The sequence below is a fragment of the Microcaecilia unicolor genome, chromosome 9 (genome assembly GCF_901765095.1).
Source record: "Microcaecilia unicolor chromosome 9, aMicUni1.1, whole genome shotgun sequence".
Taxonomy (NCBI): Eukaryota; Metazoa; Chordata; class Amphibia; order Gymnophiona; family Siphonopidae; genus Microcaecilia; species Microcaecilia unicolor.
In genome coordinates this window covers 48,297,923-48,316,793 of record NC_044039.1, presented here as the reverse complement: position 1 = coordinate 48,316,793, position 18,871 = coordinate 48,297,923, and the positions used below count along the sequence as shown (strand labels likewise).

General features: G+C 45.1%; 1 protein-coding gene across 4 annotated transcripts in view; it reads right to left on the bottom strand.

The window, feature by feature from the left end:
- Positions 1–18,871, bottom strand: part of WASHC1 (WASH complex subunit 1) — a 273,146-nt gene that overhangs the window by 119,452 nt on the left and 134,823 nt on the right. For all 4 annotated transcript variants that reach the window (XM_030214831.1, XM_030214830.1, XM_030214832.1 and 1 more), the window contains exon 3: positions 16–127. In XM_030214831.1, coding sequence (XP_030070691.1) covers positions 16–127 — 112 coding nt within the window. The remainder of the gene's footprint in view (positions 1–15; positions 128–18,871) is intronic.

Genomic DNA, 18,871 nt, shown 5'->3' with positions numbered 1-18,871 from the left:
AAGTTTAAGTTCTACCTTGATAGCCTTCTTGCTTCCCTGTATCTTCTTGATTTTGGCATGAGCAAGTGCAACTCTCTCATTTATTAACTGTAATTGGGTCCTACTGGTCTCCACACGCTGAGAAATCCTTAGAGAGAGAGAGAAAAAAAGAAAATTTACAGAAATCAAAGCTGTAGAGTTCTAGGCTGTTAACAGTCTTGCTAAAGGATATGGATTATTAAGAATATGAAAAGCTGGGGTTAGTGTGAAGACTAGAGGAGTTATTTAAATTCATCCAACCTAAGGCTCTGGAACCTGAAAGCCATTTTGAACTAGAGATGGTGGCTTTAGAAGACTACCTATATCTATATTAATCAAGTTTTCTCATCAGCTAACTTAAAAAAAAAAGAAAACTTGCAGTGATGTATTCATATGCACATGCAAAGCAACATCAGCGTTTCATAGCCCATAGGTTGAAATCCCACAAATGCATACAAATGTTACTACACGGGTCTTAAACATTTGCTTCATTAGAACATTTGGGCTTGCAGCAAAGCTGCAGTTTCTAGAGTTAGAATCAAATTATCAGGCCTAATCACCAAGCAGTCTTGAAACAAGGATTTTTACTTAACTAAAAATCTCTAGGATACATAACTTATTTTTGCCTGCTATAATTAGATGCTGAGATGGGCTGCATGATTTTGCTGTTACTCTTCAGTGGATCCTGAACAGATAATGTTGAGATTCACTGTACTAGAACAGAAGCAAATGAAAACTCCTGACAAGCTGGAGAGTTAGAACTTACTCTTTAAAAAATAGATTAGCCTTTACCTGGCATCTGCTCATGATATCTTCATAAGCAGCTTTCCACGCCACAACATGAGGTGGCACCACATGTTGCTTCTAAAACTTATATAATACAAATTCTGTAGGTTATTCTTAGGTTTATTCAACAAGAGGTATATCATAGCCTAGGTTGGTTTTTTTCCTGGCTAATAAGAACTCTACACTACTGAGTTAGTCCAAAAATACAATAGGGCAGACGATCCACAAGATCCAATGTGGTAAAAGCAAAGAAGTAGATCTGAAGAAAATCTTATATGTCAAAGAATTTGATTCACAATAGATAAAAGAACCAGATGCCCAACACAGGCCATGTTTTGCCCTTTGTGGGGCTGATTCAGACCACTAGGTGTAAAACAGGTATCACCTATGTGATAAAATAGTAGCTCTCTCCAGCACAGCTTGCTGCTGTAGTTAGTGACAAGGACTATTCTTAGGTTGGGTTTTTTTTCATTTAAAAATTATTCAGCGTTCATTAAAGAGTATAACAAACAAAGATATAAACACTTGCATACACCAACAAGCAGGCAGAAGTAAAGCATAACTAGAAACATAATCCTGTTATAACTCATTTTACCTTTAAACCACCCACCCTACTCTCTCTCTCTCCTTCTGTTCCCTTAAACATCCTCTCTCCCACTAACAACCTGTCCTCTAATGCAGCGTTTCCTAAACTGTGTGCCGCAGCAAACTCACAGGGGTGCCGAACTGGACAGTTGCGTACTGAGGGAAGGGCGGTAGGGCAGACTGCCAGGGCCGGTCTTAGGCAGGGGTGACAGGAGTGGTTGCTCAACCCAGTTGTCGCGTGCTCGAGGACCTTGGCAACTGGTCAGGCTTCTTCCCCGGGAGCACTGGTTTCGTGAGTCCTTGGGCCACTACCGTGGAGCGGCAGTGGCAGGCAAGATCACCTTCAAGGTAGAGATGAGACAAACTGGACCGGAACCCCGGACTGGAGTTCCACACAGGAATACACGGAACTGGAACGCACCGGACGGGTGCGCACTGGAGTAGAGCCCGCTGGACTGGAACACACTGGAGGGGCCCCACTGGACTGGAACATACAGGAGTGAAACCCGCTGGACTGGAACACACTGGAGCGGAACCCACGGGACCGGAACCCGCTGGACTGGAAACACTGGACCTAGGTTTCACCTACGCTTAACCACCTTTCCCCGAGGGTTGAGCCCTCAGGTTCGGGCGGTCGGTAGGGCTTACAGGAAAAACCGGAACTGGAACTTGCAAGCAGGAACAGTAGGAATGAGGATCCAGGAGTGCCCCCTGGCACCTAGGCGAAGGCAAGGCAGACAGGCAGGGAATGTCCGGGTTCCGTCAGTAGGCAGGTTTAAACACAATGACTAGTAAACTGTACCCAAGCTAATAGGAAAGCTATGCCCAGGCAAACCAGTCATACACAAGAAACATACACTAAGCAAACTCAGGAGACTTAGTAAACTATACACCAGCTAACAACCAAAGCTGTGCCCAAGTTAACAAGTCATACACTGGAAACATACACAGTGAACTAGCAAAGCTACACACAGGCTAACAGGCAAAGCTGTGCCCAAGCTAACAAGTCCTACACTAGAAACAACACAGAGAACTAGCAAAGCTATACCCAGGCTAACAAGCAAGGCTGTGCCCAAGCTAACAAGTCCTACACTAGAAACAACCACAGAGAACTAGCAAAGCTATACACAGGCCAACAAGCCAAGCGGTGCCCAAGCTAGCTAGTCAAACACTAGGAACAAACACAGAGAACTAGCAAAGCTATACACAGGCTAACAAGCCAAGCGGTGCCTAAGCTAGCTAGTCAAACACAGAGAACTAGCAAAGCTATACACAGGCTAACAAGCCAAGCGGTGCCTAAGCTAGCTAGTCAAACACTAGGAACAAACACAGAGAACTAGCAAAGCTATACACAGGCTAACAAGCCAAGCGGTGCCTAAGCTAGCTAGTCAAACACTAGGAACAAACACAGAGAACTCTACACACCAGGGCCCTTAGACGAAATGCAAAGGCAAGGGCTGTAGTCTCTAAGTGATTAATAAAGCCCTTCAACACCAGAGGCACAGCTGCAGCAATCACCTTGCATCCAAACAGAGGCTTGACACACAGAGAAGTCAGCCCAGCGGAAGCCATCTTGGATACTGGCATAGAGGAGTCGGCGGCAGCCATCTTGGAAGAGGCATAGCCCACACAGGTGAGGTTCAGTAGAGCAATCAGCACACAGAGCCAGAGAGAAACTAAGACAGACACAGACACAGAGACAAGCAGAAGCCAGCACAGCCACTGACTCCCAGAAACAGGGTAAGTATGAGGGTGGTCACGGCCACAGACGTGACACCAGTAAGCATGGCAGAGGGGCGCCACAAGCCATGCTTACCGTCGCCGGGCGGCTCACAGTTCCCAGCTGCAGGCCGCTCTCGGTCCTCACCTGCCCGCCCTCAGCTTCCCAGCAGCCCTCATTTCTGTTCTTGCCACCCTCCGTTTATATCTTTTATTTTACCTCAAGTTGCAGCGGCGGCGGCGGCAGTGAAAGCAGCGGGCTCGCCTCCAGCCTTCCCTTCCCTCTCAGTGTCTCACCTTCCTCTGTTGTAATTTCCTGTTTCCGCGAGGGCGGGACACTGAGATGGAAGGGAAGGCTAGAAGCGAGCCTGCTGCTTTCACTGTCGACGTCGCTGCGACTTGAGGTAAAATAAAAGATTTAAACGCAGGGTGACAGGAAAGAAAGGGAGGATTTTGTGGAAGAGGGTGGGCAGGTGGGACTGGGGTTGGAACTGGAACTCGGGGGCTGAAAAGGGGGGCAGGTGGGGGCTGGGACGAGTCACTGGACATGGATGGGAGGGGAGAGAGGAGAAATCGGTGGACATGGATGGTTAGGGGAGGGCAGAGGAGAATCGCTGGACATGGATGGGAGGGGAGGGCAGGAGAGAGAGGAGAGTTGCTGGATATGGATGGATGGAGGGGAGGGCAGAAGAAATGCTGGACATGGATGGAGGAGAGGGAAGACAGGAAGGAGATGCACATGGATGGAGGGGAGGGGAGAGAGGAGAAATGCTGGACATGATGGAGGAGAGGGAAGAAAGGAAGGAGATGCACATGAGGGGAGGGGAGGGGAGAGAGGAGAAATGCTGGACATGATGGAGGAGAGGGAAGACAGGAAGGAGATGCACATTGATGGAGGGCAGGGAAGAGAGGAGAAATGCTGGACATGGATGGAGTGGAGGGCAGCGAAGAGAGGAGAAATGTTGGAGGGAAGGAAAGACAGGAAGAAGATGCACAAGGATGGAGGGGAAGGGAGAGAGGAGAAATGCTGACATGGATGGAGGGGACGGAAGACAGAGGAAGTAGATGCACATGGATGGAGGGGAGAGAGTTGAAATGCTGGACGTGGATGGAGGGGAGGGAAGAGAGAGGAAGTGAGATGAACATGGATGGAGGGGAGGAGAGAGAGGAGAAATGCTAGACATGGATGGAGGGAAGGAGAAAGAGGAAAAATGCTGGACAAGGATGGAGGAAGGAGAGAGAGGAAAAATTCTGGACATGGATGGAGGAGAGGAAAGAGAGAGGAGGAGATGCATACTGACAGAGATGAGGGAAAGGGAAAAGAGGAGAAAAACTGCATATGGATTGTATAAAAATGCTACAGCTATGAGCCTTGGTCCCCTGCCTAGACTTTGGTTCAGGCTCTAAAATGAGGGAAAAGCTTACAGGCCTGTGTGGCTCTTGCTTGAACTCCCAGTGTTGGAGCACTGTAGAGAACAACAGGAAATGTAATACTGATCATCACACAATATGGTTAATATAAGAGCAAAAGCGGAGTGCGGACATACAAAACTGGATTTCAGATGTACTGATTTTGGTAAAAAGGGGGAATACCTGAAGAAGGAACTGATGGTAGGCATAGGTGAAGTGGAAGTACAGTGGTCCAAGCTGAAAACTGCTATAAATATGGCAACTGATCTTTACGCGAGGAAAGTAAACAAGAACAAGAGAAGCACGATGCCTATATGGTTCTCTAAGCAAGTGGCTGAAAAAAAAATAAGGGAAAAAGAGGCTTTATTCAAGAAATACAGAAGAACGCAATGAGAGGATCACAGAAAAGATTATTGGATTAAACTCAAAGAAACGAAGAGGGAAATAAGGCTAGCAAAAGAAAAAATAGCTAAGGATGTTAAGAGAGGTGACAAGACCTTTTTTCAGATATATTGGAGAAAAGATAGGAATGGAATTGGTAGACTGAAAGATGCTCAGAATGGTTATGTGGAGAGTGATGAGGATAAAGTGAACGTACTAAACAAATACTTCTCTTCGATGTTCACGGAAGAAAATCCTGGAGAAGGACCACTGTCCGATGCTGAGGGAGTATTTGGGAAGGGAGAGGAAATTGTGCAATTCACGGAAGAAAACATTTATAAACAGCTTGAGAATCTGAAAGTGGACAAAGCTATGGGGCCAGATGGGATACATCCCAGGATACTGAGGGAGCTCAGAGAAGTCCTGGCGGGATCTCTTTATTTACTAAATATTTAGAGATGGGAGAGGTTCCTCAGGACAGGAAATGAGCTGGTGTGGTTCCTCTTCACAAAAGCAGAGACAGGGAAGAGTGGAAAACTAAAGGCCAATACACCTCACGTCAGTGGTAGAAAAATAATGGCATCGCTGCTGAAGGAAAGGATAGCTAACTTTCTAGAAGCCAACAGGTTACAGGATCCGAGGAAACGTGGCTTTATCAAAGGAAAATTCTGCCAAATGAATCTTGACTTATTCATGAGTCTTCTGTGAGGGACCATATCAAAGGCTTTGCTGAAATCCAAGTAGATTACATATAGTGCATGTCCTTCATCCAGTTATTTGATCACCCAGTTGAAGAAGTCAGCTGAGAGGGCTGAACTTAGGACCCAAAGCTGTGAACTGGATAGGAAACTGAATGACCTACAGGCGACAGAGGGTGGTGGTAAATGGAATACACTCAGAGGAAAGGAAGGTGAGTAGTGCTCAGGAGTTGGTGATGGGGCTGATTCTGTTTAATATACTTGTGAGAGATATTGCTAAGGGTTAGAAGGAAAAGTTTGCCTTTTTGTGGATGACATGAAGATAACCAACAGAGAGGATACCCTGGAGGTAGTAGAAACCGTGAGAAGGGATCTCCAAACGTTAGAAGAATGGTCAAGGGTCTGGCAGTTAAAACTTAACTAAGTATCAAAAAGGCCTATTGTTAAGTCAATCTACTAATTGCAGATCTATCAATCTAATCATACATATATTTTATTTATTTTATTGCATTTGTATCCCACATTTTCCCACCTTTTTGCGGGCTCAGTGTGGCTTACAATAAGTTGTGAGTGATAGATATACAATTTGTTACTACTCGGTTATGCACATCCGCAACTCCAAATCTCTAGATTTTGTTTATTATTTATAACAACAACGGACCATCAGAAGTGAACTTTCTTGAGATAAAAATGTCATACTTTTTGGAAGTAGGTGAAACACCTATATCATCAGTCCGTGGAACTACTCTATCATACAGTTTTTTTGAAAATGTCTTGTTATATGACTCTATTACTCCATTTTTAAATTAACACTCATTTATGCCATTGTTAAATCATTCATTTTTCACTTTTCATTTAGTCATATTATTATTTTTTTTTCTTAAAGATTTCAAACTTCAAGTACTTATCTTAAGCTGCCTTAAGTACTTGCCCTCAAGATTTCTTCCAAGGGGGTATGTGTCAACACATGTTTTGTCTATGCTGTTTCAAAGGAACCCCTACAAATCAAACAACTAAAATTATCTCCCAAGTATGACATACATATATCATTCAACTCCTCAGTCCCCAATACCTTAATTTGTACTGCGGTGAATTATTGGAACGCACTACCAAAAGCCATGAAAACAACGTATAATCAACTCAACTTCCAGAAATCACTAAAAACTTACCTGTTCAAAAAGGCATACCCTACCAACCCTACTTAAATTCCTGAACCCAGCAACACGATGAAACCAAAGAACGTAATGGACATAACGTAACTCTTTCTCTATACGATTCCCTAATATGTTTGTTTGTTCCACATGAACCCTATTCTACCATAACATCACTGTGTAACTGTTTATACCGGAATTGGCGAACGCCTGTACGTTACTATGTAAGCCACATTGAGCCTGCAAATAGGTGGGAAAATGTGGGATACAAATGTAATAAATAAATAAATCATCCTGCTTCTATTTGTCAAAATGGCCACGCAATTCTTCTCTATCTTAATACTCAACCCCAGTCACATGACCTCTGCTTTAACCAATCCAAATACATGGTTAGACCAACTTCATCCTTCATTCTTTATTTAAACTGTAAGGTTCTATTGATCTCAGCTTGCATATCCAATTCTGTTCTTTATAATTTTTAGCTCAAGAAAGTCAACCTCTGATAGTCTGTAATTATAAATAAATAAATCTAGAGATTTGGAGTTGCAGATGTGCATATATGTGTAGTTAAAATCTAATGTCAAGAAGTGCACAGTGATGCACTTGGGGTGCAGAAATCTAAAAGAGATATACTGGATAGGAGGAGAGGGATTGGTAAGCTCGGCTCAGGCATGGGACCTTGGGGTGATGGTGTCCGAGAATCTGACGATGATGAAAGTGCAACATGGTGGTGGCCATGGCCAGAATGATGCTAGGCTGCACAGAGAGGGGTATAACCAGTGGATGAAAGGAGGTGTTGATGCCCCTCTATAAATTGTCGGTGAGGCCCCACTTGGAGTATTGTGCTCAGTTTTGGAGTCCGTATCTTACTAAGGATGTAAAAAGACGAAGCGGTTCAAAGAATCGTGACAAAAATGGTATGGTATTTGTGTTGCAAGACATATGAGGAGAGACTTACTGACCTGAACATGTATACCCTGGAGGAAAGGAGAAACAGGGCTGATGTGATACAGGACTTTCAAATATTTGAAAGGTATTATCTGCAAACAGATGGGAAGGTGCTAGAACTAGAGGACATGAATTGAGGTTGAAAGGGGGCAGACACAGGAATGATGTCAGGAAGTATTTTTCAAGGAGAGGGTGGTAGATACCTGGAATGTCCCTCTCTTGGGAGGTGGCGGAGATAAAAATGGTAACAGAATTCAAAACAGCATGGGATAAACACAAAGGAATCCTGTTTAGAAGGAATGGATCCAAAGAAGCTTAGTGGAGATCATGAAGCAAAACCAGTTATTGGGAAGCAAAGACAGTAATGGGCAGACTTCTACAGTCTGTGCTCCAATTGTGGTTAGACAGATTCATTTTAGAAGTTGGAGAATATGGTAAGCGCTGGGCAGACTTCTAAGGCCTGTGCCCTGATCATGGCTGAATAGATTTGGATGGGATGGAGTGGAGCTGTTCAGGGGCTTCGATATTAACTTCAGAAACGTTAGAACAAGACAATGCTAGGAAGACTTCTACAGGCTATGCCCTGAAAATGGCAAGAACAAATCAAGACCAGGTGTATATATGAAGTATCACATACCATATGTAATGAGATTATCTTGTTGGGCAGACTGGATGGATCATACAGGTCTTTATCTGCCGTCATCTACTATATTAATATGTTAACTACAAATTCAGGATCAAAAAAGATCAAAGCAAGTACAAGTAGATCAAAGCAAATACCAGTACCAAAGAGCAGGATGGTAACACTCAAGTAGAGCTAAGTAAAGGAGGGACTTCATACCAAGATCCATATGGTAGCGACATACAACAAAGTCTACTTAATATAGAGAACAAACACTCTGGAGTTTAAACAAGGCAATGCAGTTAATAGGGGACATGACTCCATTTGTTCTCAAACTGTGCAAGCTTCCCCTGCAAGGTGGTTGTATTTTTCTCTTATTTCTGCATCTCAGCATAAACAGATCGCAAAGATGCTAGCGAGGGGCCCATAGGGCCCTTTCAAGCTGGTTATTTTGGCCACCAAGAGCAAAGACAGCAGTAGTTGTTCATGTATAGCCCATGGCGGCAAAGCAGGGACATATGACAACAAACAGATCTGTGGCTTAAAGTCTCAAATTTTTCCACACCACTGTTGGATCTGCATCCATATTCCTTGTCAAAACCGCTGGCTGAGCAGGCAGTCCCACCACAAATGTTCAAGGCTACCCACCAGGCCACAATTTCTCCAACAAAGGGAAGAGGATGAAGATCTCTCTCCTGAAGCCTTTATCCTGGCAGGATACCAATAAAGTCTCAACACCAACGTAAATTGCAGTTGTTGATAGTCAGTTACTGCCGGACATTGTTGAATATAATCATAAATATGGAACCAGTCTTCCATATCCAAAGTGATCACCAGCCATCGCTCCCAAGCTGCTGCATGCAGAGCGTCAGGGAAAGGTTGCAGCTCGGACAAACAGTGATAGATGTGGGACAGGAGCTTTGTACTTCCCCTGGCTTTAAACAGTACAACTTCCAACTCCTTCAGTTTTCGATGCAAATTGTGACAAGAGTCTTTGTAAAAGATCTCAAAATTTAAAGAATTGGAAAAAGGGGATTCTCAACCCTGTCAAGTCTCGCAAGTGTTGTAGCAACAAAACGGCCCCCTCAGGACACAAGTCTTTACAGTATGGCAAATATAAAACCTCCAACCTCCTCCTCAATGGAGCCAAATAGCCAGCAGTAAGAAACTGTTGGGGTCTGCTTACAATTATCACACATTAGTTAATCACTCCCAAGTGTACTGCTGGAACACCCACGTTCTTGGGTCTGTTTTTTACACTAATAAAACAAATAATATTTACTTACTCTGAAGTGAAATAAAAGGAAAAGTTTATTCTGGAAACAAGTACATAGTGGCTCAAGCAGAGGCTTATAGCAAGTCTGAAATACAGAAAAGAAATCATTAGAGAGATCACCTTGTCTCCAAGCCAGTTCACTGCCTTGGTAACAAGGAAGCCCCCCATACATAGATTTCTCCCATTTTTATACAATTTGATTTAGTACTGTAAACAGGCCCGCTGCGCCAGTAGGGAGAGGAAGGAAGTCTCCTCCCCAGGATTAATCCCAGCTCCACAAAATTGCCACCAACCAATCTTTCAAATATTCTTTTCTTTTTATTTTTGGTTTCCAAGTCACAGACAAAAGCTTCAGTCCAGCCCTGGGTTAGGGCTGCCTCAGGCAGGGCTGTGCTGCCCCTCACCCAGCAATCCAAAGTCTCTGCCCTTTCTTGAAGGGCTGCAATAGTCCCCTGTGAAAATACCCCTTTTCAAAGTCTGTATCACAAGCCATGCTGGCCTCTAAACGGGATTGTTCCCTCCTGTCCAACCAGGGTTTCCAGCTCCAACACAGTCCTTACACCACAATCAGGAGCAGCTGGGGGAACCAGGCTTGTAACTCTTCCAGCCCTCTGCCTCCCCCCCACAGCAAACAGTTCTAATCAAAAACAGGCTTCCTTACAGCAGGTTTATAAATCAAAACATCTTTTAAACACATAGATTTCCACCTTCAGGTGCTATCTTCCTCAGGGCTCTCCAGCTCCCATTCCATCCTGCCTTCTGCCTCTTGCTCAGCCTCCTTAACCCCCTCCTCCACCCAATCCATCCACTCCTCCTCCTGCTTCTCACCCCACCCTTCCCTCTTACAGGTGGGAGGCATGATGTACTGATTACGGAGCCAGGGGAATTGGGCTTCTTCATTCTCCCTCCCTCTTGTGGTCAGAGTTGGTATATAGCCAGCTTGCCTATCCCTGGGGCTCCCCTTGCTGGGACGGGCAATGCATTCTGGGAGATGTAGTTCAGGGTTTTGTTGTTTCTTTTTGTACCTCTGGGCTGTAGCCTTGTCACAGTACATGTTATACAATAATCTGGAAACAAATTACCATCTTAGCACATCCCACTAACCAATCATCTACTTTCCTATACCAACACATGTGACTTCTATCCTATCAATTTTCAGTCCATACTCTAGTTCTTAGAATAGCAGTTACATCACCCCACCTGACCTTGAATCACAAAGAGGGGCATTCTCGATAGAACGTCTAAATCAGAATTTGGACGTTTTACACAAAACATCCAAATTCCGAACAGGAAAAAAGGTAATTTTCGAAAAAGATAGATGTCTATCTTTTGTGTTCGAAAATACTATGGATGTTTTGTGATTTGGATGTTTTTGTTTTTCGGCCATCTTCGGAAAAAAAAAAATGTTCAAGTGCAAAAGGTCCAAAAATCTAGCCATTCGGACATAGGAGGAGCCAGCATTTTTAGTAGACTGATCTCCCTGACATCCCAGGACAGCATTGCAGTGGACTTCATAAACTGCTCCCAGGTACACATCTGACCATTGCTCCCGTACCTTGTGTGCTGAGCCCCCCAACACCCACCACCCCCAACTGTACACCACTATCATAGCCCTTACGGGTGAAGGGGGCACCTATGTGTGGGTACAGTGGATTTCTGGTAAGTTTTGGAGGGCTCACAGTTTCCTTCACAAGTGTAACAGGTAGGGGGAGGTAGGAGCCTGGTCCACCTGTCTGAAGTGCACTGCACCTACTACTAAATTACTCCGGGGACCTGCATGCTGCTGTAATGGACCTGAGTATGACATCTGATGCTGGCATAGAGGCTGGCAAGTAATGTTCTTAATCACAATTTTTGAGGGTGGAAGGGTGTTAGTGACCACTGGGGGAGTAAGGAGAGGTCATCCCTGATTCCCTCCAGTGGGTGATCTGGTCACTTAGGGCACCATTTTGTGCCTTATTTGTAATAAAAACAGGTCTAGCTCAAAACGTCTAAGTTTTAGTCCTGGACGTTTTTGTTTTGTTCCATTATGGCTGAAAGACGTCTAAGTCATAGGAACGCCCAAGTCCCGCCTTGAACACGCACCTGGCAAGGCCCCCTTGAGATTTAGACGTCCTTCTAACAGACTTCAAAGAAAAATGTCTAAAAAGAGGTTTCGAAAATACTGATTTGGTCATTTCTGTGAGATAAATGTCCAAATGCAGACTTATGTCACTTCTTGGATGTTTTTCTCTTTTGAAAATGAGCCCAAAAGTCATGCTATCTTCACCCACCTACTAGAAACTTTTCTCCCACCATACCTTGTCACAAATTCCATGCTCCCACTCCTCATGTTATTTCAGCAGGTTTTTTGTATCACATAGCCAAACTATATGTACCAGCTGACCTTGTGGTTGACCTAGCAGACTGTTCCCAACTTCCCATTTTCACTTATCTAGATATAATGTGGTTTCAAACTGTATGAAACACAGGAAATCTTGATCCAAAGATTAATATAAATCTAAATATCCATTAAAGTTCTTAATTACCCCCTCCGAAGGGACACCACCTTGTAGTGGTGGAGGGGCTTCTGTGTTTCAATGACTCAGAGGGCTGTGCTGAAGGGTTACACATATCAGACAGGCCTCTGAGGAGAAACTAGACAAAGAGTGTCCCAAACTGGGAGAGTGGTAAGATGGTGACCTGGAGTTCGTATTCCCAGCTGCCCTCTGAAGTGTTGTCTTCTTTATGTAAATTCCCTCTCCGCAATTGCACTTTCCTTAACTGAGAGGAAGGGAACAACCGGCGGTCAGCCGCTGATGGCCGGCGTTTTGTCCCCTGAGCAGCAAGTGCGGGACCACTGCGCATCGAACTGCCCACATATGAAAGGGTTGGCAAGTCCTTTGATTAGTGCCGGCGAAGGAGCGTCGACGCTCTTGGACCTGGAAAAACAACTCCATCGCTCCCGAATTATTCAATCATCATGTCCAAAGGAGTGGAGGAGTGAGTTAGATGCATATGCTGAAACGGAGGACATTTAGAGCAGAACCCGAATCGGCGGAACCACTCCTAAACACCTCAAGAGAAATCACCTTGGAGTTTTTGGCTTCCATGGAGGTTATATTGAATGCCATCTGGATGGCGCTTTGGGACCTGACGGCGGTAGTAAATAACTTTGTTTCAGATATAGTCTTATTGGAGAATTACATGGACAATTTGACTGAACCCTTTGAGAGTGAAAAATTGATATAACAAATGAAGTTCTACACAAGCTAGAAGTGGTTATGATCTTGAAAATGGTAATGGACCAGAAACTTTGAATGATAAGGTGGATGTTATTGTGGATGATTAATGTCGAGATTATTGTTTTTCACAGAGTTCCAGGTACGACTCCTAAAGTTTTCCTCAGAAATATTTCCTTAATTATTACTTCGAAAGGAGTGAAGCCTGTGAAAGCTGGGATTGCTTTGATCAGTGGGATTTGAATTGGAGACTTGAGTATATGTATTGTTGGATAATTTCTGGTTTTTGGAATTCAATAGAAATCAAACAAAATAAAACATGGAAAAGAAAATAAGATGATACCTTTTTTATTGGACATAACTTAATACATTTCTTGATTAGCTTTCGAAGGTTGCCCTTCTTCCTCAGATCGGAAATAAGCAAATGTGCTAGCTGACAGTGTATATAAGTGAAAACATTCAAGCATTACTATGACAGTCTGACAGGGTGGGAGGAGGGGGGTGGGTAGGAAGTATGCATGGGGACATCAAAGCATATCATTGATATTCTAACAGGGTGGGTGTGGATAGGTGAGGGGAGGGTGATCAACAGAGACATACAGCTTTATGTCTCTGTTGATCACCCTCCCCTCACCTATCCACACCCACCCTGTTAGAATATCAATGATATGCTTTGATGTCCCCATGCATACTTCCTACTCACCCCCCTCCTCCCACCCTGTCAGACTGTCATAGTAATGCTTGAATGTTTTCACTTATATACACTGTCAGCTAGCACATTTGCTTATTTCCGATCTGAGGAAGAAGGGCAACCTTCGAAAGCTAATCAAGAAATGTATTAAGTTATGTCCAATAAAAAAGGTATCATCTTATTTTCTTTTCCATGTTTTATTTTGTTTGATTTCTATTGATAACCTTAAGAGTGGACTAACACGGCTACCACACTCCTCTACTTAAGATGGTTTTTGGAAGAGAGAGAATGTATTGTTTCTGGCTAAGATCTGGACAATAAGTATGTTCTCAATGAAGTGAGTTGACTATGCACCGTATTTGGTCTTGGGGAGGCCAACCAGATGATCAATGTGGAATGGTGAATTGGATGAGTGATATCTTGGGACAATCAGGTGAATACCATGTTTTCTTTTTTCTGTTTACTGTTTAATTGATCTCCTTGTCTTATCTCACTCTCCCTATTTTTCTTCACTTTGTGGTCTAAGAAAGAGAAAGATTGTGTATAATCCATATATCTAGTTGGGATTGTTTTCTTCTTATCTTGTATTAATGTGCAGTCATCTCTGTATTACTGTTTGCAAGTGACCCTTGTAAAATGAAAAATTATAAATAAATGATTAAAAAAAAGTTCTTAATTACACTGGACCATTCTATATGCATGTACTTATCTTCTAAAAGCTTGTATCAAAGTTCATAAGCAATAAATTCTTATGCTGTCTTGAACAGTACCTTGCCCTAGACATGATCTTAACATTGGTCAGCAAAAATACAGAAAAAGACAGGTTTATTTTCCCATTCTCATGATGCACCCTCTCCCTAAGATCTTGTATAACCGTCTCCCACCCACACACATCTGTCTCATTAAAAGGTCCACTTCCCCTTCTCCCATTGTTTGCCCAACAAATCACGCTAAATGAGTAAACATATTTTTGGTCCAGTCTAGTTAGGAGGAGTGTCACATGGCTGTCCTTGCAGCCAGACCTAGTTAGCAAGGATTGAAAGCAGCACACACATGGGTGTAGTAATGCCCCCTCCCCCCCAAACGGCTTGCCTCCTCATTTTCTTTATCCAACATGGTGGCATCTCTTTCTCTCCTTCCAACCCCTCCCTGCTGGGTCTGGTGTCACTCTTCCTCTCCGCTCCCGCTGCAGCCTTTCCATCTTCCGGGCTGCTGGCAGCTTTAGCAATGTAAGCACGCTGCCATTGCCCAGCCCAGAAGCCTTCTCTCTAGTGCGATTTCCTGTTTCCACGTGGGTTGGTTGCTCGCTGCAGAGAGAAGGCTTCCGGGCCAAGCAAAGGCAGCATGCTTACACTGCTAACACTGCCAGCAGCCCGGAAGATGGAAAGAGTTGGTGGGGGGGGGGGGGGGGGGGGGTGCAAGGAGAGGAAAGAGAGAGCGTGACACTGGAACTTGCAGAGTGGAGGGAGAGTGCATGACACATGACCTGGCAGCAGCGGGAGGGGGGGAGGGAGGGAGAGAGTGACACCGGACATGTAAGGAGGGAGGGAGGAAGGATGGGTGACACCGGACCTTGTGGGAAAGGAGAAAGAGAGGGAGGGAGAGTGACACCAACTCTGTGTGTGGGGGGGGGGGGGGGGGGGAGGGAGAGCGACACCAACCTTGTAGGGGGGGGGGGGAGGGAGGGAAAGAATACCGAACCTTGTGGGGGTAGAGAGAGGGAAAGTGACACTGGACCCTGTAGGGAGGGAGGAAGCGACACTGGACCTTGCAAGGGGGGGGGAGAGAATGGAAGGGCATGGGGTACAGGGTAAGAGATAAAAGAATGTAAGCAAGGAAATGCAAGAGAGACAGGGATGATAGGGTGATGAGATCCAGTGGAGGGTAGATGAGGGCTAAGAGGATGGGAAAAGACAGGGGTTTAGGAGACTGGTTAAATGAGAGACAGAGGGAGCAATGGTAAAAGCTAGTAAGTAGATGAGAAGTGAAACAGAGGCTAAGGTGAGAGAAAGAGGGATAAACAGTCTGCAGAACCACTGGGGTCCATGCAGGAAGTTGGTCCTGGCTGCTTGGAGACCTCTGCACTGGCACCTCTTGTATGGAGGGCGAGTGGTGCTCCCAGTGCTGATGATTCTCTGGTGTCGAATCCCTCGGTGCCCCAGAGCTTCCAGCCCCATTCATCGAGAGGGAGCGATGTCGATGCTTCTTGGCCTTCTCCCAAAGCCGGTCATCGAGGCTCCTCGGTGCTAAGACGACATTGAATCCTCACGTCGTCTCGGGGTTGGGTCCGATGTAGGCCGGGTCCCAGGGGCTCTGCACAGTAGTTGGCATCAAGGCAGGTGGAGACCCACTTGATGCATCACTGTTCCCAGTGCCCACAGGTCTAGCAGGCTTACGTACCCTTGATGCAGATGTTTAGGATTCAGACTGGGCTCCAAAAATTCTTTCCCACTGAGCCTCTCTGGCCAACTGGGTCCTTTTTCTTCATATGAAGACACAGAAGGACTATGATTGGGCCCTAGGCACTTAAGACACCAAGAATGGGTATTCTTGCCAGAGATGGTCCGATTGCACTGGGAACAGTGCTTGAAGCCACTGGGAACTTGAATGGACATGGAAGGAAAAACCTCTACAGCCAAATGAAATGAAGCGATGGTGCCAAAAAAAGGGGCAAGGCACCACAGAAAAAGAACGGGAGAACCCAGCTGAAGTCAAGGAATAAAAGCAGCCTGTTGCAGAAAAAAAAGGAAACTTAAAATAGGGAAGAAAACTAAAACAAAGTTAGAAGAAAAAAGCAACCCGAACATTGGCACATGTGGGGGGGGGGGGGGGGGGGGAAACACCACAGAGGCACCAAAATGCTCTTTCAGATCGAGCTGTGAACAGCAGCAGCAAAACGCAACCACTCCTCACTGCGGTAAAAAAAGGAACTGTGGTTACCGCGCTCTCGAGGCAGGCAGGAAGGCACTCGCGCACATGCGACGGCCCATGTTTCGCGCTCCACAGAGCTCTTTACGGCTTGTCATAAGCTCTGCACCAAGCAATGTGGGATTGAATTACCCATGTGTGAGAACACATAGCCCTGCTTGTCCTCGGAGAAAATATTCTCTCCAATTTGTTTTAAATGTGCTACCTATTAGTTTTGTGAACTGTCCCCTTTCCTTATTTACCTCTTCTACCCTATTAGAGAATGATAAGGGGATAAAATTTGTCCCCGTCCGTTCTGCCTCCGTCCCCATCCCATCCCTGCATGCCCTGTCTCCATCCCCATCCCATCTCCGCAGGCCCTGTCTACATCCCTGCCCCATCTTCATGGGCTCTGGTCTCATCTGCAGAAGCCTCGAACACTTATGATTTTATATTTAAATCTTTTTATTAAAGTATAAAAAGGAATAATATGCTGTGCAACTGTTGGGTATAAATTACAAATAGAAAATAATAACAACAATGAGCAGCTATAATAAACCCTCCCACCACCACCAGGGGCAGGGGTGACCGGTGCGACTGCACAGGGCCTCGCGCTCACAGGGGCCCAGTGGGGCACAGCCGGTTGCTTCCTGTTGCATGCATTTGCAGTCATCAATGTGATCCAATCAAACTCTACCTCCTTCTCGTCCCCCTCAGGCCTCTCCCGCCGCGGAGCCAGCGCCACACAATTTCAGCCAGATTGCCACCATCTTGTCTGACTCTTTAATGTGCTGCACATATGAAGTTCTGCACGCCGTGGCACCACACACGCCAGCCAGATTTGGCCACGCACCACACCGTAGCTGGCCGCATCATCACCTGACACCCCGTCCATGACCCCCACCAACCGCCGTGGTGGTATGTGTCTGCTGACTGCTGTGCTGTGGCTGGCTGCGCAGCTGGCGCATAAGCACTGCAGGCAGGCAGCCAGGCCCAGGCACATATGTCGGTGACGGTCGGTAGGTCTTCCAGAAGAATGATGCCATGGTCCCACCCACCTGGTCTGCTGTGCGGTCTGCCACCGGAAGAAACTTCTGTCTGCAGTGCAGCCTGCCCACCTCCTGATGTATGTAACTTCCTTCCTGAACCCTCAAGGGTGGCCCGCGGCAGAGAGTTCCAGCATGAGCTTGGCACTTAGTTACTTGGCAGAATCAACATCACTCAGCCAAATAGTCCTGATTCCTGAGGTGACAGAGACTGAGTCGTGTTTAGAAGGCAGAAGAACTAAGAAGAGTAAGTACTACTACAGTCTACTTTACTAGACTAGTGTACTAACGGGGGGGGGGGGGGGGGGGGGTGGAAACGGAAAGAACACACATTATAATGTAATGATTACTAAAGATTAGCTCCAGCCATCTGCAGCAAGGCCCATAGGAATAAAATAGGACCTGCTGCAAATAACTCGAGCTAACCTTTAGTAAAAGATCCCCTGAGTCTCTCAGGTATGAAAGTTTAAGTATCATATCCTTAATTTTGGGGGCACTACTGAGTTCAGAAAGGTTTCCAAAATTTGTATAAATCTTTCTTCTTTCCTATTCTACTGACTGACTCCGAATCACTTTTAATGAACACCACAACAGACAACGTCAACAGTCAGTCAGCAACCACACAAAATGATGAGAGTTGGGTTGAGGGGTCATGAGGGATGATCTTGTTTGGTTGGTTGGTTGGTTGATCAGTCTTCAAATCAAATCCAAGGATCACTGGAGTGGTACTGGAATATATAGTTTTGTCTTTAATGGAAACCTATGCACTTGACATCTTTTTAGGATACTTGGGGATCTCTGGTGTTGCCTCTCTGGTTGGTGGGTTACAGTAATAGATGAATTTGAAAGTACTATGTCCACATACCTGGATCTTTTCTTAATTAATATTTTTCCTTTATTCTCCTCTGTTATGAGAATTGGAACTCCTAATCGTTTGTAATGGACTTGAACTGAATAATTTTGGGGGGGGGGGGGGGTCACTGCTTAATATTAGATTTCCTATGATAGCATTTTCCTTATTTCAATCAGTTTTTCTGTACAAGTTTTGATTCATTTGTCTTTATTTGAAATTTCATAAATAAAAATGCTTCTAAAAATTTCATAATTTTGTCAATGGGGCGGGGCTAGGGTACATAAGTACATAAGTAATGCCATACTGGGAAAAGACCAAGGGTCCATCGAGCCCAGCATCCTGTCCACAACAGCGGCCAATCCAGGCCAAGGGCACCTGGCAAGCTTCCCAAACGTACAAACATTCTATACATGTTATTCCTGGAATTTTGGATTTTTCCAAGTCCGTTTAGTAGCGGTTTATGGACTTGTCCTTTAGGAAACCGTCCAACCCCTTTTTAAACTCTGCTAAGCTAACCGCCTTCACCACTTTCTCCGGCAACGAATTCCAGAGTTTAATT